This window comes from Puma concolor, chromosome B1, assembly GCF_028749965.1.
Source record: "Puma concolor isolate L17-30 chromosome B1, mPumCon1.1.hap2, whole genome shotgun sequence".
Classification (NCBI taxonomy): domain Eukaryota; kingdom Metazoa; phylum Chordata; class Mammalia; order Carnivora; family Felidae; genus Puma; species Puma concolor.
This window is the reverse complement of record NC_141670.1, coordinates 202,277,676-202,304,760: the sequence shown is the minus strand read 5'-3', so window position 1 is coordinate 202,304,760 and position 27,085 is coordinate 202,277,676. Positions and strand designations below refer to the sequence as shown.

The 27,085-nt window shown below is 53.4% G+C and overlaps 1 protein-coding gene across 7 annotated transcripts in view; it reads right to left on the bottom strand.

Annotated features, from left to right (window-relative positions):
- Positions 1 to 3,139: 3,139 nt before the first annotated feature.
- Positions 3,140 to 27,085, bottom strand: part of STK32B (serine/threonine kinase 32B) — a 393,997-nt gene continuing 370,051 nt past the window's right edge. For 6 of the 7 annotated variants that reach the window (XM_086705467.1, XM_086705469.1, XM_086705470.1 and 3 more), the window contains 4 exons: positions 26,381 to 26,506; positions 23,498 to 23,629; positions 22,719 to 22,783; positions 3,140 to 5,037 (listed from right to left, as the gene is read on the bottom strand). In XM_086705467.1, the coding sequence (XP_086561593.1) occupies positions 4,899 to 5,037; positions 22,719 to 22,783; positions 23,498 to 23,629; positions 26,381 to 26,506 (462 nt within the window). In that variant the 3' untranslated portion in view covers positions 3,140 to 4,898. Of the gene's footprint in view, positions 5,038 to 19,781; positions 20,557 to 22,718; positions 22,784 to 23,497; positions 23,630 to 26,380; positions 26,507 to 27,085 lie in introns of those variants that run through there. The other variant, XM_086705468.1, reaches the window with a different exon arrangement.

The window sequence follows — 27,085 nt, the reverse complement described above, 5'->3', positions numbered from 1 at the left end:
AAAGCAAGTGTGCAGAGCAGGGCAAGAGCACAGCATGCGTATGTGAAGGTGGGGCTGAGGGGGGAGCTCTTGCAGCTTCAGAGAGCAAGGTGGCAACTGTGGCTGCCGGCTGACCCCCCAGTTCCCACGAGGGCATCTGAAGTGCTCCAGATGGCATCAGTAGGATTCCTCCTGGTCCTTCTGACAAATCTGCTTTTCCTTGAGCTTCTGGGTCTCTGTTCTCGATAATCATTGTTCTGAGACCAGGACTGATGAGAGGCGATAGCACCGAACCAGTCAGAATAGACTAGCTTGTGTGGCAGTAACAAATATCCCCCAAATCTCAGTGGCTTCAAACAGCAAAGACCTACACATAGCACACATCCATCACGGGTGGACTGCCGTGCTGCTACATGTCTCCTCTCTGGGACCCAGACTGACGAAGTAGCCTATAGCTGAATCATTACCAGTCACTGTGGCAACCGCCCAGTGGATTAAAAGTGGTTGGAAAGAGGAAATCACTTATTGTGGCAATGTAATTTCCTGCTTAAGCCATATTGAATTACTTGCTCTTCTTGGGAGGTGACCAGATTTCTTTGATGCCTTTGGGACTTGGCAAAAAAGACCTTAGCAACAACCTATAGGACATGGAACTAATTCTTCAAGAGGTATAGACATAAAGCATAATACAAGAAAGCAGGTCCGCCATTACATTCTGGTTGCGACCTCAAAGAGTGGGAAGTAGGTGAGAGTGGGGAAATTCTATCAAAAGAGATGTGGAGGAGGCTAGTGCGTAAAACTTGGGCTTATTTGATTTTGGTCTCCAATAGAGTAGGACTGTCCAAAGGTGATTTTCACATACTCTCCTCTGTTAGGTGTGGCTGTGATCAAAGCCTGCCCATTTCCCCCACAAAGAAGGAGGAATTTCTCTTCTGAATGGTTAGAATCTGAGTCACTGATGGGGCCACTATTACTAATGGCTGGAGCTGCTGTGCTTGGCGTCCTTGAATTGGATGGTGCCAAGGTCAAAATTTGAGAAGAGTCAAGGGTCTTGCTAAGACCCTAATCCTGGTCTTCTTGCTTCAACTTGAGCTTCTCACAGGGCTCTGCACTGGGGCTTTGGTGTTGATAGGGACGCTTGTTCACTGATGCCTATTTTGCTATTGTTTCATGAGCTCCTTTAAGAACCTGTTATAATGGGGTTTGGGGACATGGCGAAGGGCTGTCAGCACAACAGGATTCAGGTATTTCTCACCCTGCCCAGAACATCATCTGAGAGCGCCCCACTCTCACCCTTAATTGTTAAGAGTTGGCTAAATGTGACCTGTGAAATGAATTTCTATTAGGAAATGCCATTAAGTATAGAACATGGTTGTTCAAATAGCTTCCAAGAATCAGGACAATACAAAATGGCGGCCTTGACGCCTGGGAAGAGTCTGCGTGTAATGTGTCACTCTCGCTGCGGAGAGGAAAGGATTATAAAGTGTGTGTTTGGGGAACGTGGAATCAACACGAGGTGCAGAGACACTGAGAGGGAAATCCATTAATCATGTTTGTCCGTGCTTACCCAGGAAGAAAAAGCTGTGTGTGTTTTGTTGACAGTCAGTAATTAAACACGAGAGAGGCCTCATCATGATTTCATGCTCCCGGTAGGAAGAGGAAATGGTGAGAGACACAGCGCATGGGCTGAATCATCAGAGTGATAGGCGTTTGCTAAACGTGGCCAGAGCTGGGCGCCGAGGTGGAAGCGTCTGCACTCCTTCCACATCCATTGAGAACCTGCTGAAAGGCAGTTCGGTGCTGGGGGCCGGCAGAGCACAGCCCGCCCTGATGGTTTCAGAACCTGGCGTGGGAAAGAGGGTTTGGGACAAGATACTGTAATATCTGCCAGTGAACAGGAAGGGATTCACACCATCCAGCTTTGGCTTTACTATTACTCTAAATATGCACCATTTTTACTCACTGGCACAAGAAGCCTACGAGGTATTTCCATGGAGGCAAGGAAACCCTGTTGCCACCACCCGTCTCCAGTTTGTCCTATCATGCCCAGATTGCATATCACGATCCTCCTGCAAATTCTTGCTTCGGTGCAAATTTCTCTGATCAGATTGCTTGCTCAGCAGTATTGGGCTGGGCTACTCCTTGGGAATGGGTGTTTGCATGAGGGAGAAGGGAGGAGTCTTTTGGAACTTGGAACTCAGGGGAGATGGCTCTGAGGGGGTGGGTAGGGACTGCGTACTCCACTGGGTGGAGGGTGGAGAAGGGCAGCCCCTGGGAGTGCACTGGAGAGTGGAGAGAAAAATACCCAGGAAGTACAGTGGGGCCAGATGGCAGGCAGGAGGATGCCCAAAGCAAGCTTCACCCACCCCACCCCACCCCACTTAGCGTTGGGCTTGCTCTCATCTCATTCATTCCAAAATTACTGATTACCTCTTATGAGCCAGCAGAGTTGGGCCTGGAATATGGAGGCTGAGACACAGACACAGCCGTGAATAGGTCTTGGCCTCTCTCGGCTTGAAGGAGGATGAGCCATGGGCAAAAGTCGCCTTACTGTGCAATTAATGGCCGTCAGAGCCAAGGGAAAGTGAAAGTGCGTGAGCAAGCACGTGGAAAAGGTCATGTCTGGCTCGGGTTAGTCAGTGTGGTCAGGAGACCAGAAGCCATCGTGGAAGGGGTGGAATTGACCCCGGAGAGGCATGTATTTTGATGTGCGGGTGTGGGAGTTGAAAGGCATCCCAGGCAGGGACAACGGGGTGGGCAAAAGCAGGGAGGCGGGAAATCCAGAAGTCTGTGCTTTAGAGTACATGGTTTATCAGCACCCGCACATGTGCTGTATAGAGGTTTGAGCTGTGTAATTTGAAATTTTAAGAGTTTTTTTGCTCTAGGTGGAAAACTTTCTGTATTTTTTCTCTAATAAACGGATTGCACCTTTATAGTGTAAAATAATGATGGTGATGATGAGAGTAATAACGATGATAATAATACAAATTGGGATCGAGTTTGATTTTATTGGGAGTCAAGTAAACACATTACCAACTTGGTGTCCTCCCCCCCCCCCCCCCCCCGTCTCTATGTTTCCAATTCAACTAGAGCCTTTTGGCTCTAAGAGGAACACGGCCCCTCCCCACCCAACCCCGAACAAGAACAACGTCGCAAGAAGGAATGCCCAAGAAATAGTTTATTCTGAACAAGAAACAACATCAACTTAAACACAGCCAGGAAATCTGGTGTCTCTTGGGCTTACTTCTAGCTCCTGCCCCCTAATTCATGAACTCAGCCCAGCAAGAAATCCTAAGTGCTGCCCGGGTCACAGTGAAGAGAGAAGCAGCCCTGCGATTGCCTGGAGGGAACAGGACAGTGCCGGTGGGGGACGGAGAATGACGAGTGCGCAAGACAAGCAGACTGACGTGGGCAACGGAATCGAGGAGTAGGCTTGGCTGAAAGGAGGACTCTTAGGAGCATCTCCTTTTTGAAGGTTAAAGACAGAAAACCACACCTTCCGTTAAAATGTCTCTTAAGATTTCGGAGAGATGGCACGGACGGCCCCGAGGGTGAACTGATGATGTAAAAAGTAAAAACCGGAAGTTGGAAGGAAAACTAAAACCACAGCGGAACGTCGACAGGGATGGACGGAGTTCCAAGACTCCGGGAAGAAAAGCTCAAGGAAGCCAAACCACCGGACTCGTTTCTGTGGAAAGTGACCTGCCAAACGAGTGGCGTAGGGAAGTCTCTGCAAACGATGACGGTGACGCGGGCACAAAGTGCCTACCATGCAGTGGGTGCCGTGTGCTGGGCACGGGACACGCAGAATGCCACCGACTCCCGTAACCACCCTGCAAGGCTGGCTTCATCACCGCCGCTCTGAAACAAGGAAACGACACTGAAGCGATTATGCCGTTTGCCTAAGGTCTTCCGGTTGGTAAACAGCAGGGCTGGGTTCCGAGCACGAGCCTGACGCCGCGCGGAAGCTCGGTCCCCGGCGCTACGGCGTCTCCCCATCCAGAGGGCAGAGTGCTGCCCGCACAGGTCCCACCGCCGTTTGTTCCTTGTGCGACTCCACCGTCCTCCTAGACTCAACTTCTTGGTGACCCACGCTTCTTTGTTCCTCAATACAGAGCCACCTCATCCGTGGCACTTGGGGACCCTCTTTAAGACAATGCTGAGGAGGCCACTTCCCACCCTTCACAGGAAAGACGCCCAGAAAGGGGACGGGGACTCAGAATTTGGCGGTGGGACTGGGTTTGGGAGGAACTCTCAAAATGGTGGTCAGTGACTTGACCTTCTGAAGGGCATCCACCTGCCACGCCAGTGCGGGGTGTGGGGGGGGGGACCTGCTGGGATTACAGGTGGGAGGCGGTCTTCTGTGAAGAAGGGCAGACATGCACCTGTAGCATCAGGACCTAGGGGACCAGGCTGGTGCGCGGCCACGCCACCTTAGAGGGTCAGAAAGACTGGCCTCCCAGAGGCGGCAAATGAAGACACTTCCGGTTTTGCTCCAGGATGTGGGAATCGTGGGAATGGAGGGGGTGCCTAGTTGCCTTGTGGGATGGGAGTGGACTTCAAATATCAAGGTTCTATTTTGCCTGTGTAAACAATTTCATTAATGTCACAGATTTTGCATGTCTCCTACCTATTTGGTTTCTCCCAATAACCTTGTAGAAGTGGGACAGACAGCTGTTTTAACCCCTTTGGCAGATGCAGAAAACTGAGGCACAGGAAGGGCAAGGTTGTCCGAAGTCACGCAGAGAATCCGTCAGGCACCTGCGACCAGAACCCGGGCTTCCCAGCTCCAAGCCCAGGGCTGTCTCTGCATCTGGTGTTACCAGGAGTGAGATAGGGACCATCGTGGCACAGAGAGGGGCTTCCGGTGGGCAGGACGGGAATGCGCACAGTCCCGTCAGGCGGCCGCAGGCGGTGGCTTAGCTGCTGCAGCCCCGGGAGCAGGCGTGGCCCAGGATGTTGTTGTTGCAGCCATCCTGGAGCTTGCCCTGGGTCTGGCTCCCAGCTCGGCCCTCTGTGTCCAAGAGCTGGCTGGTCTGCCCCTGCTGCCTCCTCAGCCTGCAAATGAATACAGCACAGACCTGAGTTGGTGGCATAGAACGGAGGGTGGCGGGAGGTCCGGGAGACGCGTTTGGACAAACCGGGCAACTGGGAAGCCCTCGCCCACGCCGTCCCCTGGCTTGGGAGGCACAGCTGCTACGGGCCCAGAGTGTGGCGTCCTGGAGCCCAGGCGGGCCTGGGATCGAAGCCTGGGTCGGGTGCACTCCGGTGAGATACTTAACACACAGAGCCTCAGTTACCCTATCTCCGGAAAATGGGGATAATGATTCCTGCCTTATGACTCCCTGCGAAGTCTGCGGGAGATCATGGATGCGATTTGCAAAGCTCACACCGTCGGTGTCGGTGATGAGCCCCCGCGCATCATTCATTCACGCCTGTGATCGAATGCCCACCGATGTATCAGCCACCATGCAGGGGAGCAGGGGAGACCCTGGCCAGCAAAGTAGTCCTCTTGTCTGTCCTCTCGGAGTTTACCATCTAAACGGGCAATGGCCACTAATCAACTTATACCCCAAATACATATCCAAACAGATGAGCACCCAGCCTTACAAAATGGCCCACGACAAACTGTTAAGGGGGCGTGAGTCTCAGCCCTGCATTTCTTCACAGCTGGCCACCTGGTCGCCCTCCACAGCATCTAAGACGTCAACATCCTTCTCTTTGTGACCTGCAAGTTCACGTTCACGCATGATCCTAGAACTGTCACCGCGTGCATGGTGCAGGCAAAAAATAAAATGGGGACCTTCAGGGAGGGAGGGAGGGAGGGAGAAGTCTGAGACCAGGAAGAACACAGCTCTCAGCACTTGCTAGTTGGGCACCGTGGGTCAAGCTGCTGTCTTCTTCTGGGCCTCGGTTTCCCTCTAAACCTGGGATTATCCCATTCACTTGGCAGGAGGCTAAGGGAATCAGCATGTGTGTGAAATATCCACTATGGGGCTGGAAATAATAATATTGCCACAATTCTCTTTTTAAATTTTTTAAAAAATATTTTTTTAATGTTTATTTCTTTTTTGAGAGTGAGAGAGACAGAGTGCAAGCAGGGGAGGGGCAGAGAAAGAGGGAGACACAGAATCCGAGGCAGGCTCCAGGCTCTGAGCTGTCAGCACAGAGCCCGATGTGGGGCTCGAGCTCGTGAACCACGAGTTCATGACCTGAGTCAAAGTCAGTCGCTCAACCGACTGAGCCACCCGGTGCCTCTAAATTTTTTTTAAATGTTTATTTATTTTTGAGAGAGAGAGAGAGAGAGACAGAGTGCGAGCGGGGGAGGGGCAGAGAGAGACACACACAGAATCCGAGGCAGGCTCCAGGCTCTGAGCTGTCAGTACAGAGCCCGATGTGGGGCTCGGACTCCCGAACTGCGAGTTCATGACCTGAGCTGAAGTCGGACGCTTAACTGACTGAGCCACCCAGGTGCCCCATATTGCCACAATTCTCCTTGTTCTGAAGGACGCAGGTTTCAGACTGAATTTACTTTTTAACATTAGTAGCTTCCGTCCAGCAGAGTGTGGACCTATGAAAGATGTAAACGACAGCCACTTCACTCGGCAAACATGCACGTGACTACCACACAGTCATGGCCTTGACAGGTCACAGTGTGTGTGTGTGTGTGTGTGTGTGTGTGCGCGCGCACGCATGCTTGGTGGGGTCTTCTAGTGTCTGCAACAATGTGAGGGCTGGAGTGAGCTCTTCAGGTAATGCTGAAGTACCAGCAACAACACAGTATTTTTAAGACGGGAAACTCGGTGGCCACTGCCTCCTACCCTTGGGCCACCCGCAGGGCCGAGGAGCAGGTGTGCGGTCCCTGTGCCCCTGTGGCTCGCAGCTGTCCAGCTAGCACACCTGGGAAGGATGGTTAGGGCTCGCAGTCATCATCCTATTGAAGGAGGCGTCAGCACCCAGAGGGCGGCCTGGGGTCTAGAGGACAAAGTGGGTGGGGCAGGGAGAGTCTTTCTAGGATGAGGAGAGGGGGTGGTCAGACTTCCTGGGCAGGGCTGGGAACTTCCCGGGAACCTTCCTCCCCTGTCCCTTCTCTTTCCTCTCCTTTGTTTTAAGGGACTCTCTCAGGCACTCCTGGAAAGAAAATCAGATAAAAACTAGGGAAAAGTCGAAAACTCAAATGGCTAAGAACCTAAATGGCAGATGCCTGCACTTCCAAAGCAGGACGTTCCTCTTTGGTTCATAACTATAATACCATGTAATTCTCTGGGTGTATCACAAGATAAACACGAATCCCATTACCACTTTCTGTTAAATGTTCAAACACAGCAGAGGTAGCATTGCTGTCTCTACACCCCAGTCCTTCTCTAATTATAACACAAAATATAGCTTCAAAAGTTGCATAATAAAGAATGGAGCAGATGAGGGAGAGGTGGATTTGGAAATCTTGTTGGGGCAGGGAAGGTTTCCTGTAGGAGGCAGCATTTGAGCTGGGCTTTAAGGATTTGTATGGAATGGGGGTAGCGGGAGGGAGGCAGGGGTTCTGAAATGAAGGGACAGGAGTGAGGTAAGGCACAGAAATAGAACAAACAGAACACTGCTGTGTGGACCAGCATCCTCTCTGGAGCTGATGGTTTAGGCACTCTGGCCCCTTCTTTTGGCCAGAGTTGTTTCACGAGTAGAACCAGCAGCTTCAAGTCCACCTTCTTCTGTGGAGCGTCATACATCAAATACTGTGACCGTGAGTACCGGACCCTACAGCACTAACTGAATGAAGTACGGGTCATGCGTGCCCCTGGCAACCTACCATCAGATTCATTGTGAACCAAGGTGGCCGAATCAAGGAAGAGGGACCCTTCTCTGGGCATCCCCCCATCCACCTAGAGCCTGTGGAGCTGGGATTCTACTCGAGTTCCGGGAGACACCAAAGCCTGCATTCTTCCAACTACATCTGCAATGCCCCTCACCCACCAACATTCATCATCCATTCTCCACCCACCCAGGAAAATCCATCCATTTTCCACCCACCGATCCATATATTCATCCACTTATTTACTCATCTGCCTATTCACCTACCCCATCCGTCCATCCATCCATCCCCCATCCATCCACCCTTCCATCCATCCACCCTTCCATCTGTTCATCCATCCATCCATCCCCCATCCATCCATCTACCCATCCATCCATCCACCCTTCCATCCATCCGCCCTTCCATCTGTTCATCCATCCATCCATCCCCCATCCATCCATCTACCAATCCATCCATCCACCCTTCCATCCATCCGCCCTTCCATCTGTTCATCCATCCATCCATCCATCCCCCATCCATCCATCCATCCACTTCCATTATGTCCACCCATCTGTCCCACCCCCAACCCCACCTATTCATCCCTCCTCACCTGTTCACCCCTCACACCCTTACCGATTTACCACCCAGCCACCCACCTCCCATATACACACCCAACACCCATCCATCTGCCTCATCCATTGATCATCCCCCCATCCACCTAATTATCTACCTAGTCATCCATCCATTTCATCCATTCACTATACACTGATCTGTCGATCTCCTGATTTACCCCCATTTCCCCATCCACCCCCCTCCCATCTATCTCCTATTCATCTACTATCCATCCACCCATCACCCTTCTGCCTATCCATTCATCCATCCACTCCCATATTTCCATTCATCATTGCCACCCACCCATCTGTTCAATACACTTCCACCTACCCACCCACCACCAACCCGTGCATCCCCCTACCTTTCCACTAGCACTGTCTGTGGCTCACAGTTGAAGGGGCTGTGGAGCAGGGCAGAGAGAAAACAGCGAACATTCACTGTGATGAAGTCTCTGCTGGAAGGAAGTGCCACAGTGTAGCACCAAGGGTCTGGGCTTAGAGCCAGCCTCCATCCCTGGGGCTGCCACTTACGAGCTACGTGACTTTGGGAGGCTGGACTCCCAGGGCTATCGTTCTTCAAGACCCATGCTCTTTCCGTTGACTCCTATGCCGTCCAATCTGGACCTGGAGGGAAGAGAGCGTGGAATGATTTTTCCACGCTCTGAAGGAATTAGAATGGCTTGTGTTGCTGAAATAGGAATCCGTGAACCGAGAAAGAGATACGAAACCATATGGTTGTGGCCCTGAGAGCTCACTTCTATGACTAGCCCACAGCCCGGTTTTATCTGTAACGGGAAGAAATGAAAAAGGCTTTTACATATCCTACTAGGCAGAGCTCAAGTCTGCTGATGCAAATTGGCTGGTTATCCCTGCAATGGCAGGAACATTTAATTTTCTCAGCCAACTTGTCAAATTAATTGTCAGCTTTGTGGCCAGAATTCCGAGTGACAGACACAAGTTCCCTCAACCCCCCCCCCCCCCGAACTCCACCATTAGATGCTAGAAGGAAGCACTCTAGGATAGCAAACCTTGCCCAAGGAGAGGAGGACACACATTAAAATTCGTAATGAATCGGGCTGGAGGCATTTTTCAAAGGCAAAGCATCTGAGAAGAGTAAAATAAAATGATTAGCAATCAAAGTAATTTAAAATCAAGCTATATCACACAGGCTGGATGCAGTCGGCTTAATACCCAACATCCATCCAGTACGGGCTTTCCGCAGGTAAGGCCCTGCCTCTGACATGAGAGCCGGGTTTTCGTTTGTGCCATCAGCTTCGAGAAAGAAAACCATTTTAAAGCGTTTTCACACCTATTGATATCATCCCACTGGTTCTCCCCGTGTATGTTTCCTGGATTGTGTAGAAAGGTGGATGGAGAGGCAAAGGGGTGTATCGGGAGAGTGCAGGCTTAGGAGTCTCGGCAGAATTAGATCAGAGGCCAAGCTTCGCCATCACTGGCCGAGTGGCCGGGGACTTGCAACTTCTTCAAGTCTCTCTCTCTCTTCATCTGCAGCACAGGGACAGGAGAAGATGAACCACTGTGTGCCATCCGTCTGTCCCATAGCAGCTACTTTATAAAGGGCAGCTATTTAAAAACAAATTTTAATGTTTATTCACATTTGACAGAGAGAGAGAGAGAGATAGAGCACAAGCAGCGGAGGGACAGAGAGAAAGGGAGACAGAATCCAAAGTAGGCTCCAGGCTCCGAGCTGCCAGCACAGAGCCCGACGTGGGGCTCGAACTCACAAGTCACGAGATCATGACCTGGGCAGAAGTCAGATGCTTAACCGACTGAGCCACCCAGGCGCCCCTAAAGGGCAGCTATTTTTGCGATGATGATGATGATGATGATGATCGCATTGTGGAGATACTCTCATTTTGCAGATCGGGAAACTGAGGATCAGGAAGTAAAAGTTAACTGCCTGTCATAGTTCTGATGGAAGTCTCCAAGCATGGAGGCCCCCAGAGGTGGTTCTGTAGGCCACGTCCTGGGTGGGGAGGGGGTGAGGGCGGAAGAACTGGAGGAGTGGAGGGTACTGGGATGGGGTACACACGGAATGGCTGAGCGTCAGGACCCAGAAAGTGGGTGAAACAGGACAACGGGCTGAGTAGGACAGAATCCAGGCCCAGGAGTCACGGCGGGGTGCAGAGGGGTCCACAAACCAGGGAAGACCAGGGTGTGGAACCAGAGACCGGAACCAAGTCTTCTGCCTTGTTATGTTGTCTCTCATCCACTGGAAACGGCTGTCTGTGTCTACACAATACCCGGCACACGGTCAACGTGCCGGAAGGATGGGTGGGCCAAACAAAGGAATAAATGGCCACCCTTCATTAGCAGGGTGCTTGCCCAGAGGTTGGCAGGCTCTGTGTCACCGTCAACAAGGGGGAAGGAAGGCCAATTGTAATTAAATGAAACAACAAGTGTCCTCACGGGACACAAACTGGATTGTCATTTGCAGAACTGGTGAGTCTCAGCCCTTGTGGGCAACAGTTCACCTGAGTTAACATGCATGAAGCTCTTTTTTCTTGTAGCTGAGGGAGTTGGGACAGGTTGTTATTGTGTGTGTGTGTGTGTGTGTGTGTGTGTGTGTGTGTGTGAATTAAAAATTATGGCAAAATCATGTTTGACCCAGCACCTAATGGACATGGGCTGATAATTCTGTATATAATGAATTACATTAGCCAGCACTCGTGTGGCGTGCACGGATTACGTAGCAGAGGCCGTTAAGTACTTAACACGTGTGAACTCACTTGTCCCAGCAACCACCCTAGGAAGCTGGCATTTACATCCCATTTTTCAGATGAGGACACTGGCGCCCTGGCATGAGGCCCAAGGTCACAAGGCTAGCAGGGATCAGTATTCAGACCCGGTGAGTCTGACTCCAGGACCTGTGCTCTTAGCTGTTATGTATATTGCCTCTCTGTGGTTCCTAAAAACCAGAGTTGAAGTTCCAGGGAAGTTCTGGAAGAGCCCATGCCAAACCGAACAAAGGTTATCGGGTGGGGTTGGGAGGTGGATGTGGAAAGGAAGATAAATAGTCACTGGCGTGTACTCCGCAAGAATCCCTTCTCTGGCATCCCTGGCAGAGTCCACTCTGGGCAGGACCTTGCTGCTCGCCCCGCCCGAGATTTCCCGCACGGGGAAATAGCTCAGACCCTTAGAACCTTCTCCCACCTAGAACCGAGACAAATCTGCCGTATGCCAGCTGCTCTCCTTTGGCCGTTGGGGCGCTCTCTGGAATTCTTCTTTGTCTTCAATTCTTAGGAGCCCCCGGGGCTGACCATCTCCCGTTGTCCCCCCAGATCCACTCAACCCAGCTGGGAGCCTGGGAATCTGCAGCCTAGGAATCTGGTGGGGGTGGTGCATATCGAAGGCTCCCACGCCCTTGGCTTCAGCGAGCTTAGCCAAGGGGTGGGGGGCTGCAGAGATCAGGAGCAGGGGGAGTCAAGCTGGGGTATCTGTTCCCCAGGGGCTCCCTGCACCGTCTCCTTGAGCAGCTGGGAACACTGGAAGGTCACTGTTCCAGCTGAGGTGGCCGTGTCCCCTCTTCCCCCTTCTTCCAGTGTCCAGGTGGAAACGCGGTGGCTTCCGTGTAGCCCCAATCCACCGCACTGTGTGCGCGGTGGGACATACGGAGGGGCCTTTTCAAATAAGTCTCCTGGGAGTATTTCCTCTGGGATTCGGGCTGAAAAAACAGCTTTCCGGTCTCTGTAAGGTGTCTCTTCCTTCGGTAAAAACTCAGCGTAACTGGCTGTTCTACTTTGAAACCTCATCACTTCCTGGGAAGACAGCCTTCTCTGCAATTCTTATCTCACACATTCAATAACAGCCTTTGGCCAGAAGCCTAACAATTCTGTTTTATCTGCCGCTGCCTGAAGCAAACGTAGGGTGTGCGCCAAGGGTGTGAGATAGCAAAGTGGAGCGGATTGTCTTACTGTCCTCCCCCTCTCTCCACCCCTTTGCAAGCAGATCGGCTTGGGGCAAACAGCAGGGACAGCCATCCCGTGGGGGTGATGGGGATTGAGATGTATCGGGTGTGCGTTCTCATTCGACACCTCCTCATTCAGTGCCTGCATCCACCTTCTGGAGAAGAACCAACAGCACCCCCGGTGAGGAGAAAGGGCCGTCAAGATATAGCAGCTGGTGGTAGGTCACACGCTTTTCAGACCTGAGCCCAGACTCCAGTGAAGGACCCCGCTCTTCCTGCCTTCCCAGCGCCGTGCTTCTTCCTGCCCGAGCAGATTCCTCTCTGGGTCTAGAGGTGAGGTTGATCTTTTGTGTCTGAGCAGGCTGACGGGAGAGACTTCCCGGGTCCCCACTGGCTTGGGTGCACAAGAAAGGCCTGAGCCAGCAGCCTAGTGGATGGACAGTCACCAAACGTTCTGATCTGCCCGCTTCCAGGCGCCTGGCAGGATCTCGCTTCGGGGTTCCCGGGGCTGGGCGGGCTGTGTGACTCATTCTGGCCAACGAGTGTGAGTAGAAAGTGCGACCAACAGACTGGAGCAGTGCTGTTGCCAGACCCTCTCAGAGTCTCTTTCCTCTGTCACTGTGATGCTCCAGCGATGCTGGGGCTGGCTGGGTCCTGAGTGAGGAGGATGATGGCGCTGTGGGAGGAGCACCCCCGCCCCCCGCCCCGACCTGCCATAGACATTCGGTGCAGGTAAGAAACAAACCCTCGTTATGAGCCGCCGAGATGCGGTGTAGGCTCAGAGAGGGGATCTGGGGGTCCAGCCACCGGTCTGTTGGTGAATAATATGGCCTCAGTCTGGTTCTGGGTTGCAGAGTTGCCATGGTTGGAAACCCTGTGGCTCCAGACGGGAACGAACTCTTTGACACTTGAGGGGCCCGAGGGAGAGGTACACTTTGGGGCCGCTCACCTCCGTGCCTGGGCCATCAGCCCCGTCTGTCCGCTTATCCTCCCCACCCCCATCCATGCACGGTCGCCATGTTTCCCCCTTCCCAGAGGAAGAGGAGGTCAGATGGGAAGTCGAGGGGGATCACCTGCCCTTTCTTTGTTAATCTGCCCTAGCCCTCAACATGCACCACTCCTCCTTCTCTCCTCTGCCGGCCTCAGTTAACTCCACCCTATCAATCCATTTTCCAAGTGGAGAGCACTGCCTTTGTTTTGCCTTTGCACAACTCGGCCAAGACAGGAGCCGACGCCTTTTTATAGACCTTACCTTCCTCCTCTTAGCTATTGATGGGGTAAGGGCAGGCACTTGATGCAAGCGGTGCCAATCAGAATCCTCCTCCAGGGGCCAGACTTGATTGGTCCAGGGAATGTCACCTGACCCAAGTGGGGCCAATCAGAGCCATGTCCTGGGATTCTCGCATTTGAGATCCAGCAAGCTTTCTCCTTGGTGACTTTCCTTCAGCTTCCTCTTTTGTCTGCTTTCCTGGGTCTGGTGCTAGAGGTGGGAGGCTCGAGGTCTCCGCACTGTGTCTTCCACTGTGTGGAAAGAACGGGTTTACTGTAAAAGAAAACGACCTCAATGTACAGAGAAGCAGGACTCCTTGGAAGGAGGAACGAGCGAGAGTCCCATTTCACCTCAGCCATTTGCTTTTTTATCTCCAACCCTAGCAGCCACGAGGGCCTCAAGAGAATTCACCATTTATGCTGGTGTCTGTCTTTGTGACCTCCCAGGGCCACAAGTCTTCCAGGGGAAGCAATGGCACATAAGTGTATGGTTATTAAATGTATTAAAATATCACTAATTCATTTACATGTCAAACGTCCATACTTCAGAAGTCACTACAATTTTTAGTTTGCACTCTTTGTAAAATAACTTTTCTGAGACTAATAGGCACGCTTAACATTTTGGTTAAAATTTGGGAGGAATCAGGGCGCCTGGGTGGCGCAGTCGGTTAAGCGTCCGACTTCAACCAGGTCACGATCTCGCGGTCCAGGAGTTCGAGCCCCGCGTCAGGCTCTGGGCTGATGGCTCAGAGCCTGGAGCCTGTTTCTGATTCTGTGTCTCCCTCTCTTTTTCTGCCCCTCCCCCGTTCATGCTCTGTCTCTGTCCCAAAAATAAATAAACGTTGAAAAAAAAATTTTTTTTTTAAATTTGGGAGGAATCAAGGGTTAATGACTGCCGAGCACGGAGCCTTCACTGGTCCCTGGAAGGCGTGTATGCTCCTCACGGCTCCCTGGTGATGTACCAGCAACTGCGTGAAATATATTCCCTCAAAGTTTCGGAGACCAGACGTCTAACACCGAGGTGTCCGCAGGGGCCTGGGGTAAATCCTTCCTTGTGTCTTCGGGCTTCCAGTGTTTGCCAGCGATCCCTGGCATCCCTCTCAGATTGTGGCCACTTCTGTCTTCAAATGTCCCTCTCCTTAGAGAGACCTGTCATTGGATATACCTAGTCCAGTTTGACATCATCTTAACTTGATTACTTCTGCAAAGACCCTATTTCCAAATACAGTACTGGGTGGGGGGCGGTCAGGAGTTCATCATATCCCTTTGGGGGACACAAGGCAACCAACAAAAGAGCCATTTCAGGCGGAAAACATGAGGATTTTTCATAAGGATTCTGGGAGCGGCCCAGAGCTAGAGAAAGCGGAGGGCATTAACATTAAGGACCCGCAGAGAAGTTGCCAGTTGCCTCTAAGCACTTATTTCAGACCATCTTACTGTTTGTATTCTGTTTTTATTTATTTATTTATTTATTATTTTTCTGAATATGCAATTTATTGTCAAATTGGTTTCCGTACAATACCCAGTGCTCATCCCAACAGGTGCCCTCCTCCATTGTATTCTGTTTTTTACATACATTCTGAGTGACACCATTTGTTTGCTTCCCTTGGATATTTTAATTAAAGTTCTGACATTTAAAACAGTTAAAGGTAAGAGTCAGTGGAAAGAATACGAGCTTGAGAAACCCCGGACTATGTGGGATCCCAACTCTGCAAAAACACTGACTGCTGACTTCAGGCACCTGACTCCTTCTCTCTAGATGTCAACATTCACAAATCAAGGTTATGGTGAGGATTTATTTCAGATGAAATGTAACTGTACCAAGCCCAGCACATGGCATATAACAGGTTTTCAATATATTCACAAAGCGATAGTATTCTTTCATTTTATCGGCTGGCAATGAGATTCTTAGATGGCACAGAGAGAAAATTAGACCAGGATTAAAACAACAACAGTATTTACTTCAAAACAGACCATTAGATCCCTGTTTCTAATTTTCAAATTCATACACAGCCTCCTTTCACAAAGGACTTAATAAGGCCTATAAATATTCCCATACAAAATGGGCATATTTTACTCTGGAGAACTAATTGCAGGTGAAAGAAGATGGGACTTTAAATAATCGAAGTCTGAGGATACCAGTGACAGCATGTGCTTCTAAGAGAAACAGGGCTGTATGGATTCAGCTATTTGTGAGGGACCGTGTGTTGCCTCTTGGCCCACTGGAAACCTGCCATGCTGTATTTTCCGGGGTCTTTCACTGGGGGGTGAATGTGTCAGGATCAGTAGCCCTTAAAATTTTTTTTAAATGTTTATTTATTTTGGAGAGAGAGAGAAAGAGAGAGAGAGAGATAGCACAAGTGGGGCAGGGGCAGAGAGAAAAAGGGAGAGAATCCCAAGCAGGCTCCACACCATCAGCACAGAGCCCAACCCGGGGCTTGAACCCACGAACAGTGAAATCATGACCTGAGCCAAGATCAAGAGTCAGACGCTTAATGGACTGCATCACCCACATGCCCCAGGATCAGTAGCCCTTTTTAAACCAGGCTTCAGTTTCTCTTAAAGGATTTGGCAGAGGGCCCCGCCTCCCGTGTGACTTCCTGATCCAGAGTTTTCATGCAACTATCAGGATTCTGCAATCCAAGCACCTGCCGGGCCCCCTTCAATTGTGGCTGAAATTCCTCCCACTGTTCCAGGTCGCTGAGCTGATCTTCCCTGACCGTCTTCCTGGGCTTTGGAAAGGCGCCACCTTGTTTCACGGAGCAGCGATCCCGGAAAGCCTGGCCTCACCCACCACGGTCGTCTGTGCTCTTCTTCTCTGCCTCAGTGGGCAGTAAAGCCTCAAGACTCTTCTGAGATTCAGAGATGACACGACAGAGTTAGGCTTTTATCGGTTTCTCTGACTGTGAAATGGTATGAAAAAAAAATCCTATGAATGGAGCCGTGATGAGAACGGAATGAGCAGAGGGCTGCGGGTGCTCCCGCCACCCCATGGTGTAGAAAGGAGGTGCTCTCAGCTCTTTGTTGGCTCCCTGTCCTGGCTATGCTCACCTATAAATGACGTCGGGGCCACACAGACTGGACCGAAGACTAGAGAGAACCAAAATGCACTGGCCTTGACTTTGGAAGGCGGGGTCCTTGAAGTTCACCTCTTCCTAGCAAAGGGGGTAGAGGACATGCCAGTGGTGAAGGTGAAGGTTCCTCCTTTACTGATTAATTCACAAGATGCAGATATAACCTTTTCCTGCCTTCCCCATGGGGAAGAGATCAGAGGGGAGTCAAAGTCCTCTGCAAATGGCACAGACCTTGTAAAGTCAAGGCCAGCCCTTGATGCGGAGGCCGAGGGGCAGAGAGGCCGGGACCTGCCCCACCCCACTTGCCCCCCGTGCTCACAGCCCCGAGGGCAGCAGGACCAGGGCCTGCCCCGTTCATCCAGTTCCCAAGCCTGAAGTGAATCGTAACTTCACGCTGCTTAACCTCCATTCCCCCAGCAGTTCCAGGCCGCAATAGAGGGTCCCTATCTCACTGCCTGGGGTCTCCAGGGAGCCCCCCCCTCCCCGAGGAAGATGAGGTCACCAAACTTTAATCATGTTTTGATTATTCATCTGTCATTGTTCCAGGCCTCCCACCTTCGTCCTCAGCCGAGCCTGCAGTGGCTCGCTGTTGTGTTTTCTCAGGATGGGGAAGCAGGACAGACCGCTGTCACGTTAACTTGTACCATCTTGCACCTGGAACGTGTCCGGATTCACCAACACACGCCATCTACAGAGCTAGTGGAAACTCCTTGTTCCACATTAAATGTGCAGGGCGATGGACCGTTTTGCATTTCGATTTAGTGCTTGGACCCCGGAGCCTGATTACCTCCATGGAACCCCAGCCCTCTTAGTCATGTGCCCTCGACTCACGTTTCGTCTGCCCCTCTTCCCCTGTTACATGGGGGAGTAAAAGCGCCTGGCCCACAGGATGGACGTACTGACTGCATCGCATGGAGCAGGTGCCCAATAAAAAGGTGTCGCTACACGCGAGCCACTGCACCGCCTGGACGCGCTGGAGGCACACCTCAAAGACGCCGCTTAGGGAAAGTACCCCCTCCCTTCAGGTCCTCAATCCACCTGAGCGTGAGCCCCACGAGAACAGGGCCTTGCTCCCGGCTATGCCCGCTTGTATCCAACCCCCGGGAGATGCTGAGTAAACCTCTCCCGGACAGCTGGATGAACACACACGCAGCAGAAAGAGCCCAGGGTCTGGGGTTGGAAGATCAGATTTCAAATCCTTCATATCCCAGTTCAGACCTGCAGACGTTGGGAACGCTAATATGCCCCTCAGGAAAAGTGTGGCAAGTAAGGAGTAAGCAGTGACCCCCAACTGGGGGCAACTGGTCTGTTGGGGAACATCAGCCCGTGTCTGGGGTCAGTTTTGGTCGTGCTACTGGTGTCTAATGGGCAGAGGCCACGAAAGCTGGCAGGGCAGTCCCCACATCAAACAACTGACGTCAGTAGTCATCAGACGTTGACAGGGCCGAGGCTGACAAATCTGGATTAAAGGAACATGATCTGAAACCATAAAGTCCTACAGCAACGTCACTGACCATCGTTAACAGTATTAATAAGTACCACACATGCAGTAGCCCACATCTTTTTTTTTAAATTTTTTTTTTTTTCAACGTTTATTTATTTTTGGGACAGAGAGAGACAGAGCATGAACGGGGGAGGGGCAGAGAGAGAGGGAGACACAGAATCGGAAACAGGCTCCAGGCTCTGAGCCATCCACCCAGAGCCTGACGTGGGGCTCGAACTCACGGACCGCGAGATTGTGACCTGGCTGAAATCGGACGCTTAACCGACTGCGCCACCCAGGCGCCCCGCCCACATCTTTTAAATACAACATTTTTAGGGCCTCCAGACGTGGCTTTAATGTGATTTTTAAAATGCTGATTTCTTTACAAGATGACACAGATAGATAGGCAATTCAGCTCCTGAAACTCCTTTCTCACCAGGGGCTCCTTATTCTGCAAACCTCCGCCAAATGCTATTGAAAAGACCTTCTGGAAAGACTGCGCTCGAATCTCTGGCCAGAAATAGGAGGACAGGACCCACGGCGCCATTTCTCAAACTAATGGGAGCCTCAGCTGCCCAGGCCTTCGCATCCCTGGACCAGTCCCTGAAACAGATGCTCCACCTGGCTCGGCGGCCTCTTGCCAGTTGAGGTCTCAGCTCAGCAATAAAGTTGTGTTTCTAGAATATTAGGCAGTGCTAATTTGAATTTTGCCCTCTCTTTAGAAACTGAGGCCCAGAGAGGTCAGGCCCAGGGGCACGTCCTCCGCATCCCCACAGTGGCCTGTGCTAGCTACGAGCAGGCAAGGACACAGGGCCCGCTGGACCCACTTTGGTGTTTCAGGGTCCAGGCCGAGATTAGGGCACATCTGTTAAAGGACTGAGTGCGAATCTCCTCCAGGAGCTGGCTGATGCCCCCGGGTGCTGCCTGCTGAGGACAGCTTCCTCATCGCATGGGGGGAGGGGAACTTTTGTCTGCTCAAGAGCTCGTTCTAGCTGACGAAGCACACATCCAGGCAGCCGTGCAGGGGTGAGGCCCCTGGGAGCGCCCTTAAGCCCGTGAGGGCTCGGAGATGCAGGTCACCAACCCCAGAGCAAGGGAGACAGACGGCTGGGAAGGTCTGCAGTTTTAGATCGGGATTCTTGTGGCCAGCTCAGAACCAACCAGAAGAGGCCCAGTGTGGGCACGCTTGGTCTTTCTTAGCAGAAGTTCTCAAAGTACGGATCAGCATGACACCAAGAACATGTTAAAATGCAGATCGCCAGGCCTATTATTCTCTCAGCTTCTGGCTCAGAGGGCACTGTATCCGTTCCCTAAGGCAGCTGTAACACATCGCGAGCGTCTGTGGGGAGCGTCTGGTCCAGGCCCCTCCCCTGGCTTCTGGAGGCTGCTGGCGAACTTTGTGCCCTTCTCCCTGTGTCTGTGCCTCGTCTTATCAGGACACCAGTCCTATTGGATGATGGGCCCCTTACTCTGACATGACCTCATCTCAGCTGACCACATCTGCAACAACCCTAGGTCCAAATGAGGCCACGTTCTAGGATACTGGGGCTAGAACTCCAACATATCTTTTTGCGGGGTGCAATTCAACACATAACAGGTGTGGCAACCCTACATGCTAATACCCCCTACCCCCGGCTGGGGGATTTTAAAAAAAATTTTTTTTTAATGTTTTTTTTGAGAGAAAGAGCATGAGCAGAGGAGGGGCAGAGAGAGAGGGAGACACAGAAGCAGGCTCCAGGCCCTGAGCTGTCAGCACAGAGCCCGACGTAGGGCTCGAACTCACAAACCATGAGATCAGGACCTGAGCCCAAGTCAGATGCTTCACCGACCCCCCCCCCAGCCGGGAGATTCTGATGTGACCACGCGCTCCCTGCTGATTCCCTTTGCAGCCCAATGCACAGCGGCAGCCTGGCCCAGTGTGCTGTGAGCGGATGGCCTGGTCTACCGACAAGGAAAGCGACAGCCGCTAGCCGCTGGAGGCTGCCGGGGTCGGTGAGGCCCCAGGGAATGTGACGGGGAGCCTGGCTCAGCATCTCCGGGTCCCCTACCCAGTCAGGCCACTGGCCACTGGCTGATGTCAGATAGGAAGGTCCTATGTGCCAACGGGGTTCAGAACAACGTTGTTTCAGAATGGGGTGGGCGACAGACAGGTCCCATTTTTTTCTCTTGGTTTAGAAGGAAGACTCTTGGTTTGGGGCACACCGTGCTTGCGAATGGAGACATTGTACAGATGAGAAACTGCAGCAGAGAGGGTGGCGGTGGATGCCACGTGGTCCCCTTCCCACGTTCATCGTGGAGCAGGGATGCGGCTGGACCCGGAGGGGCCCACGCGGTGCTCAGACAGCATCCCGGGGTACGCAGCCGGGCCCTTCATCTGGATACTTGCACATGGCAGGTGGGAGCTAGCCTGGCAGAGCCTTCGGGGCCTGGGGAGGGAGAGGGTGGGCAGCCCAGGTGAGCAGGGAGGCAGGGATGCAGCCACCCCTGAGGCCAGCCGTCTACTTTCCTGTCTCCTGCTTCTGCACATGCCCATCCGCCCCCCACCCCCCGCCCCATCTGGAAAATGACTCTGTTCTCTCTCTTTGCTTTGCCAACTCCTGTCAGCCGCGCCAGCCTCCCTTTAAATGCATGACCACAGATCTCTGAGGAGTCTTCTGCATGGCCGGGCGACTTCCCCCATCAATTCACTTTTCCCTGTGAGAAAGAACATCTTACTGGTCAAAGCCACTATAGGGTGGTGGTTCTGCTAAGAGCAGCCAGATGCGACCCGTAAATAACCCAAGGAGGGGTATCTCATTTTCATGTTCATTTAAAAGGAAATGATCTGGGTTCTTTGGATTCCAGATGAAGCGTCTCCTGGCACACGGGACGGTGTGGCCGCCACGGCTGCCTATTCGGGTCCGTCACCGCTCAGCCTTTTCACAGGCTCACGTCTGCCATCGGGTGCTCTCTGAGGACGCCTCAGTCCATGCTTGAGTGGAGGAAGGGTCCAGAACGAGGCTGCCTGGAGCCCCGGTCCAATGTGCTCGAGCTGGTGTGAGCAGAAGTTCCTGGGGCCAGAGTTCTAGGCCGGGGAAGGGACCCTGCGCCCCAGAGGCGGCGGGACCGCAGGGAAAGGGTGGTGAGCTCGGAAAGCACCCACACATTGGCTGCCACCTTCCCCAGGTCTGACGGACTGTGGTCACAGAGGCCCTTCGCGTCCTGCTGGCCAGAACAGGGGGACTGGACAGACACGGGCCCCCAGTGGCGAGGCCTGCTCTTCTGGCCTGGTGTGCCCGCCTGGGCTGACCTGGGCACCTGGCCGCTAGTCGGAGAGCTGTGGCCGCCCGGGACAAATGTCGGGTTGCTGCTCCTTCGCCCGTCCCAGTGCCCCGTGCAGGATGGGGCCCTGCCCTGCCCAGCGGTCCACTGGCCAGAACCCACGCAATCCTGGACGGAGTCCCTCACCTTCCACTGACACCGTGATGTCCCGGGAGATCAAACTTCTTCACCAGCTGTGTCCCTTCGTTTTGCCTTTCTGTGTACCATCCTCACTCCTGGGGCCCCATGCCCTTCCCCTCCCCCCCCGCCTCAGGACTCAGTGGGGCATGGCAGCTTGGGAAGCTTCCCCGACGCCCGGCTGAGCCTGGCACCTGGTGTGAGAGCCGCTGCCTGGGCTGCCCTCTGGCACACATTCCTGCTGCTGTCACCTGCTGGGAGCAAACGTGGTGCCGTCCTGTGATGTCCAGGGCTCAAGCTGGCACTTCCCCACCTGGCTCTCCCGGAGCGTGGGAAGCACATCCCTTAGGCTCTGCAAGCCCAAGGCCTCGTTCAGTGTCGGTCACATGGAACGGGTCTGCGTCCAGTCCCATGTGTGGGGCTTCAGTCCCCACCCCACGAGCCCACTCCTGCCCAAATCCTGCTTTAATCAGTCCCAGTTGGATGAGCTCCTGACAGCATCCTGCTGGGATCGAGCCTGAGCCGTCTGTGTCCTTTGCTGACTGGCCCCGGTCATGCCGCCAGCTCAGAACCCACCCGAGCCCCTCCTAACCTGGTGTCGTCCCGGCTCCCGCCAGCCCGTGATGCCAGAGTCCCCGTCCGGCCCACACCAGCTCACCCCATTGAATAATAACGGTAACGGTAATCTTTGCATGAGGACTCCGACCTTGTCAGGCATCGTATCCACAATCTCATCTAATCTGCCAACAACCACACCGCAAGGAGAGATTTCCATTTTGTCAGTGCTGACAATGAGGCTCAGTGAGGTGTAGACTTGCCTCAGTTTACTCTGGAGGTGGCAGGCCCGGGGCGATTTCCATCCAGAGCTCGGGCACCGAACTGTCGGAGAGCCTGCGCCCTCTGCACCAGCCTCCCTGTGTGCCAGCTCAGCGTGCTACCCACCCCCCTTCCCGCGAAGACCCCGGGGCCCAGACAGGTGAAGTTGGCGCCCGGCTCGCACGGCGGAGGCGGGATTAGAACTCGGGGCCACCTGCTGCTTCCCTTCCAGCACCATGGCTGGCTTCGCTGGGCTCCAGGGACCACCGTTCTCCGGGGAGCCCTCGTGCCATCTGGGAGGGCTCTGCCCAGCAGCTGCCGGAGGGGGACTTACTTCTCTCTGTTGAATATGATGAATTCCTTCCGCACGGTCTCCAAGCACTGCTGCAGGTGTCCGTTCTGTCAAAGAGCAGAGAGGTGAGAGTAAATGACGGGGCACCATCCAGGGAGCCATACGACAAAGGCTGTGACGACCAGAGCTTGACCTCAATGGGGCTGCAGATGCTGGGGGCGGGGCACGAGCGACGTGCCTGGAGGGGCCCTGACTGCATGGGCGGCTGTGCTGAAGGGAACCCGGTCGATGAGGATGTTCATCTCGACCTAAGTCTGCAGCCATTACATCCAACCTGAAAGTCAGGTTAGAATGGAATATGGGTGGAAAATCACGAAGTGGCTTCCTAATCGCTTGAATGTTCATGAGACCTGATGAAGAAGCGGGATGGCGGGCGGAGCAGAGAATCTCAAGAACGTCCTGCCAAGGTGCCCATCCTCTTTGACAACAGATGCCAGACAGCTCTGTGCTCACAGGGGCGCTATTCCTGGTGCCCTAGATGCTGAGCTGTGAGCACAGAGCCCGACGCGGGGCTCGAACCCACCAACCGTGAGGTCAAGACCTGAGCCAAAGTTGGACGCATGACCGACTGAGCCACCCAGGCGCCCGGTCTTTCCGTTTTGTGCTATGAAAAGCCACCCAATCGCGGAGGCATCTTAGTGACTGCAAATGGAGGCATCTGGAGAGGCAAAGTGAGTTGCCTCCGTTAGGCTAAACAGCAGCCCCTCCCTCCTTTAGGCTCCCTGGACCCTGCGATTCCTGCCCCCGGGGGATCTGCTCACCAGAGGACAGCTGTCCTTTGTGCCGTCTTTGGACCTGTTCTTTGCCAGCCTCTTCTTCTTTTTGTGAAGTGGCCTGGATTCAAGGATCATTTCTTCAAGTTCAAATGTGGGGTCACAATTCAATCTCCCCTTCTGAGAGGAAGCAGAAAAGCAAACACGGTCTGTCTTGGTTGCACCCACCACTGGATTGTGTTCATTCATTCATTCATTCAGTCGATCGTTCATTCAACAAGTAATGGCTAACTACCACTGTGGGGTGTGCTGCTTCCGTTTTATTTCTGGGGAAGAGAAGCAACACCTTCTCGCGGCAGACATGTTCATTTATCCCCATGTCTCCTCCCCCGGCCCTGTTAACATCCACACTCCTCCTCAGCCTCCTTCCCACGAAGCTTCGTGTTTTGCCAGGCCCCAGTTCAGTCTCCCAATCTGATGCTATTCACTTATCACACACACATCTTCATGTCAGGACTACCTCTTCTATAAATGTAATTTTTAATAATTTAATTTTAAAATGCTATTTCTGGCCCATATCTGCCCAATTCCCCAAGCTGGTTCCCTCCTGCCCCTCCGCTGGAGCCAGGCGGGGCTCCGCCCACTTGGGTCAGGAGGAGTTTTGTGCCCCTGACTTCTGGGCCGTGGACCCAAGATCCAGCTGGTGGCTGTCGCTCAGGACGCCAGTCCTGTCAGGCAATACAGCCTAGTGGTTATATCATCCACAGTCTGGAGGTGCACGGGGACTTCTCCCCAAAAAGCCACTCGGATTTTAGGCCCAAGTCTTTCCTGGCCTGATTTATCTGCCATCCGTTCGTTCGTTCGTTCATTCATTCATTCTAATGCAGGCTCTGGATACAGATCCCTGAGGTTAATTTCTCACTGAGTAAATGTGGGTAAGTTCCTCAACATGAGAATACTTCTTGTAAGACCACTCCCCTGTTATGGAGTCTGTATGAGATAATGCTTGCGAAACTTTAGGCCGGTGCCTGGAACACACAGCACACTGAGTCCTGGAGGATTATGATCACTCGTTCACTTAAGACAATGACATGTTGAGAGCTTCTAGTGCCTTCTAGGGCTACCCATTGCTCTGGAGTGTGTCTCAGGCAGAGGCCAGCCGAGGCAAGTGGGCCCTGCCCTCTGAAGCTCTCGGGGGGACAGCAGAGTCACTGTAATAGAATGATATTAGCGGCCAGCGTAGACAGGCCTCTGTGTAGTGCAGGATCAGGGAGGCTGCGATTCACTCCAGGTAAGTCGGGGGGGGGGGGGAGGGGAGGGGGACTGTCCCATCGTAGACAATGCTTAAGTTTTTCTCTCTTCCAGAAGGCAGTTACTGAGACCCTCAAATGAGCCAGTCCCTGGGTTTGATGCTGTCTGGAAGGAGGGACGGGAGACTGCCGGGGGGACAAGGAGAGGAGCCCCTGTCCCCCCAAGAGGAGGAAGCAGCAGGAGCACAGGTTCACAGCTACGAAACAGTGTGGCCAGAGGGGACAACCACAGGCGTCTGGGTGTGGCCGAAGCAGGGTCCTCTGCCTGTGATTGTGTGGGAGTGTGCATGAGTGTGAGCATGCATGAGTATGAGATTTGCACGAGTGTGTGCGAGTGTGAGTGTGCATGGGTGCGAGGGTGCATGTGAGTATGCACGAGTGTAAACGTGCATGTGAGTAGGTGAGTGTGCACGACCGTGCTTGTGTGCGGCTGGGGAAGGGCAGCAGGTGAGGTCTACAAAGGCTGACAGGCGATCGCAGGCATTGGCCCCGAGGGTCATCCGGGCATCCTGCGCCCAGCCTTGGGGACGGCTCACGTGGCCACAGGGAGGCTGTTTGAGGCAATCTGTGCTCCGTATAAAGGACCACATCAAGATCCCTGGGTTTCATCCACCTGGCCTGAGCATGGCGGAAGGGGACCACCAAGGATGCTAGCGTATTTCTCTGGCACATCCAGAGCGAACATTCTGAGGGAGCCAACTGAGGGAGCCGAGACCAGAATCCCGGCGGATCTGTTAATAAAGTAGCGGTTCCGAGGTCGGTGTGGACCGAGGGCTTGCTGCTCCGAGCCTTTGGAGGCCTCTTGGCATTTACTCCGCCCAAGCGTGGGATGGATCCCTCTCGTCTCCTCATTTTGGGTAAAGAACCCCACTCCCGAGCACACCCGAGGTCACAGACGTGGTAGTGAACCCAAGTCTCCAGCCTGTGCTCCTGGCTGAGACCCCGCACTGTCCCTCAAGGACCCAGCTCTGGGTCACTAAATGTGCCTTTGTAGGTTTATTGGCTTTTTCTTTGCACAAACCCTTACTTAGCCCGCAGGCTGTCAAGGGGGTGGGGGGCAGCTGTCCCCAGGGGATGCCCCGCAAGGTCGGGATGTTTTCGGTGTCACAGCCGAGGAATGCTACCGGTATCTGTGGATGGAGTCCAGGGATGCACAGGACGGTCCCCCCCCCCCCCACAAAGAATCATCTGGCTCTAATGCCCCCAACAGCACAGTTGAGGAGCCCTGCTCTCATCTGCAAGCCCCCTGACAACAGGCACCAAGAGTGTTTTCTTTCCAGTCACCTCCTCAAGCCACACACACGGCCTGCGTCCGTAGGCGCTCAGCGGGTACAGGCTGGTGGGGCGGTGGGTGGCCGGATGAATGGGTAGGTGACGCACACGGTGGGTGTGACTCCATAAAACAAAGAACACTCCGTGCCCACAAAGACCTTCTGCAAGGAGAGAAACCTGGCAGATGAGGTCCAAATCCACACTAAGTCTCACTGCAATGGGCACGTTCCGGCACTCCTGTGGCCACGGCCGGCAGAGGCCTCCCGGACCAGCTTCTGTGTGTTCCTTCAGAGCAGGGCAGGGGACCCTGCAGAGGGATGGTGTGGCATGGGATGAGACCCTCACTCACACTGGGCACAAAGCCGGGTGTCAGCGCCTTCTCGAACACCGCATCCCAGTTCATGTCGGCCAAGTAGGGCGCGCTCTGGACGTCACCAAGGCTGGACAGACGGCTCTCGGGGTCCTTGGTCAGGAGCTGCGGGCAGAAGGCAGAAGTGCTTAAACATGTTTGCTTGAGGTGTGCGCCCCGCTGAGGTTAGCGGGGACTCTGAAGGTAGGAATCCTGGGAAAATGAAGGTGCCTCTGCTTTTTTTTCTTTTTTGAGAGAGAGAGAGAGAGAGAGAATGAGAATCTTAAGCAGGCTCCACGCTCAGTGCGGAGCCTAACCTGGGGCTCCATCCCTTGACTCTGAGATCATGACCTGAGCAGAAGTCGTGTCCGACTGAGCCCCCAGGCGCCCTGAAGGTGCTTCTGCTTTTCGTGTGCCATCAACACTGTGCTCTGGGTTGCTCTTGCCGGGAGCGTCACCTACACTCACCTCTTTGAGTGACGGGGAGGAACCGAGAGGTCAGGCTGCTTCCTCACGGTCACCCAGCAAGGGGCTCTTTGGCAGGGACTGGATTTCAGCCACCGCGCGGTCCTCAAGGACTGGCGCCCCATCACAGCCCATGCTCATTGATGTCTGCAGAGGCTTCCAATTAAATAGAAAGAGAATTGGCCACCTCATCTTGAGAGGGTCAGCTTGGTGGTGGAGCGTTCGAAAGTGTAATAAAAT